Raw genomic sequence first — 2,662 nt, 5'->3', positions numbered from 1 at the left:
TCACACCACCACAGAATAGTATATATGGCACTTTGCCTAATTTAGGTATGTAGTACTTCTCTGAATAATATATCTAAAAATAATATATCTATCACAGATTCTGCAATGTAGCAAAATAATAACAAAGAAAGTAAGTTCAGATTATCCATAAATACCTACCAAACAAATACACTAATTCTATTAAGTAATTCCAGCTGACCCAAAAACTGCAACCTCACTGCCAGTATCCTGTTTATCTTGATTTTCTCTTCTATGTTTGCATGGAACTATGTCTTCTTAATCCACTTGCAAATCATTTCAGTGGAATTCAAGGACATACTGTGCAAAACTTTAATGAAACTTGTATTTCATTGCAGGAATCACTGATTAATACTCTTTCTGAAAGCCAATAACAGCAGCTCTAACTATAAACAAGAAGGCACCTTATTTATTATAAGCTTTAAAGGTTTATTTCAGTGGCGAAGTGAATCTGCACTATCACTCGAATTTATAATTTTTATAAATAAACCTAGAAATGGATGCAGTCAAGCAATCAACAAGATTAAGAATGGACTGGTTCCTCACTTGGTAATAAGTTACCAGGGAGGTCAACTAAGCACACACACAATGGTCATGATCATGGTGACAGAAGGTAGGTCACAGTCTAATTCTTATTTAACTATTTCTGGTAAAGTGAAAAAAAAAAAATTTTCATTTTGCATTATGTCCTAGAATTAGAGTCTCAGAATTTATCAATCTATTGACTCCATATTCTATAGACCTATATCTAAAACTAAGATTATACATTTGCTACTTTTATGACAAATTATACCAAATCTGCAAATATTTGTTTTTTATATATTTTACCACCATGCTACTACTTTTCATCACTAAAATTTATAAAATAGATCTAAACACCATCAATACAGAAGTTCACAACAAAGCAAACAAGACCAAGTATGGTCATAACTAGAAAATGTTTACCCTGTTTACAGACAGGGAAAAAAACTCAAGCTACAACCTTAAATCCCTAATGTAGCAATCTAAATTACGTCTGCTTACAATAGTTTCTTCAAGGACATATGCTAACAAGTCATTCAAATTCATCATAGAAAGATCAAATAAGACAAATAAGATCAAAATAGCACACTGGCATATTGACATACACTACTATGGAAGTCTTATTTGAATCTTAAAGTACCCTTTTCCTAATATAGCACTGTTGCATCTGCCACAAGTCTCCAAATTTATCACCCCATGACAATTTTTGCTAAAATACATAAAAGTTTGTAATTTGAAGATTTCTCTCCTACACCATTCCAACAACAAAGGTCTTTGCCCTCCTACATTCCCAAGGTCTTTTCCTGTTCTCCTGATATGGTGACTCAGAACCTTGAATTTCCTGGGACTAAACAATCCATTCATACCAGAAAAGCATTATAAAAATGACATCCTATCACAACTATTTTAAGGGAAAAGAAGAAAACCTTTCTTTTGATGATTGAAGTCGGACAAGTGAAGGATAACTCCTTGTCTTAGATCTATGGCAGATCACTACACAGCTCCTTACAAATCCAAGAGCAACTTCAAAATAAACAGATGCATTATTCATTCTTATTCATACTTCTAACAATAAAAAGCATTCTTTTGTCTTTAATACTTTACACATAGAAATTATAGGCAGCAATTGTTCAGTAAAAGATCATATCAAACAACAATTTTACATCCATGGTTTGCACACTGGTATAGATCAACAGATATTCATAATGTCTATTCAGGAAGATAGATTCTAGTTCTTTCCTTATTTGATGACAGATCCCTAGAAAGATTGCCAAACACCATCATCCCAAAAAATACATAGTGGAGGTTTGTTCATCTCTGTTTTTGCTAAACCATAGAGATCACTGCAGAGATGAACTTGGCAATGTGACTACAGATCTAGGATATACTAAAAAGAGATTTTGACACTATATTTTGTGCAATCAATTCTCAATACTATTGGTCATTTTCCACGTATTTTTACAGCAATTACCTTAATTTTTTTTATCTGCCCACATTCTCATTCTGGACAATTGGCGTTACCACTAAGGCAACATTAAAAACTAACATCAAACCTAACATTAATTGCATTTCCAAGGGATATATTCCTTGAACCTACTACAGTTAGGTCAAAATATGCAAATTTACCCAGGATTGGTAGTGTCTAAGCTTTATCTTGCCAGAATTGATGTTACGAGTTTGTTGACCTCTATTTGAACATAGAGGACAAGGCAAATCATGGGAGTCCAAATGTAAACATTTACCAAAACATTTTCCGTACAACTACCACACACAATACCTTTTACAAAAACATGCACCATAGGCAAAAAAAAAAAATCCAAATTAATTATATAAAAACAATTAATGCCTGGGAAAGTTGAACTTGTGTTCACAACTTAAACCCCCCCCCCACTGGCATGCAGACCAGGGCCTTCCCCACACAGCCCCCACACCAGCCATACTCCCTCCTCACGCCCCCACACCCCCTGCGCCCCCGCCCACGTGCCATGCCCCTGTAGGCCTACCTTCCTGCGTGTCCATGAGCTCGAGGTGGTTGTCTGGGGTGGGCGGCTCCGTGACGTGGTTCATGACTGGCGGCACCACAGTATTCACGTCCTCGGCCTCGCAGCCTCCCAGGGGCGCC

At 36.0% G+C, this 2,662-nt stretch overlaps 1 protein-coding gene across 1 annotated transcript in view; it reads right to left on the bottom strand.

The window, feature by feature from the left end:
- LOC119594215 (ubiquitin carboxyl-terminal hydrolase 7-like) overlaps positions 1–2,662 on the bottom strand; it is a gene marked incomplete in the record, with an annotated part of 30,875 nt that overhangs the window by 27,695 nt on the left and 518 nt on the right. The window contains 1 exon segment of the mRNA XM_037943286.1: positions 2,544–2,662. Coding sequence (XP_037799214.1) covers positions 2,544–2,607 — 64 coding nt within the window.

This window comes from Penaeus monodon, chromosome 33, assembly GCF_015228065.2.
Source record: "Penaeus monodon isolate SGIC_2016 chromosome 33, NSTDA_Pmon_1, whole genome shotgun sequence".
Taxonomy (NCBI): domain Eukaryota; kingdom Metazoa; phylum Arthropoda; class Malacostraca; order Decapoda; family Penaeidae; genus Penaeus; species Penaeus monodon.
The sequence above is the reverse complement of the archived record's forward strand: the minus strand, read 5'-3'. Positions and strand labels throughout refer to the sequence as shown.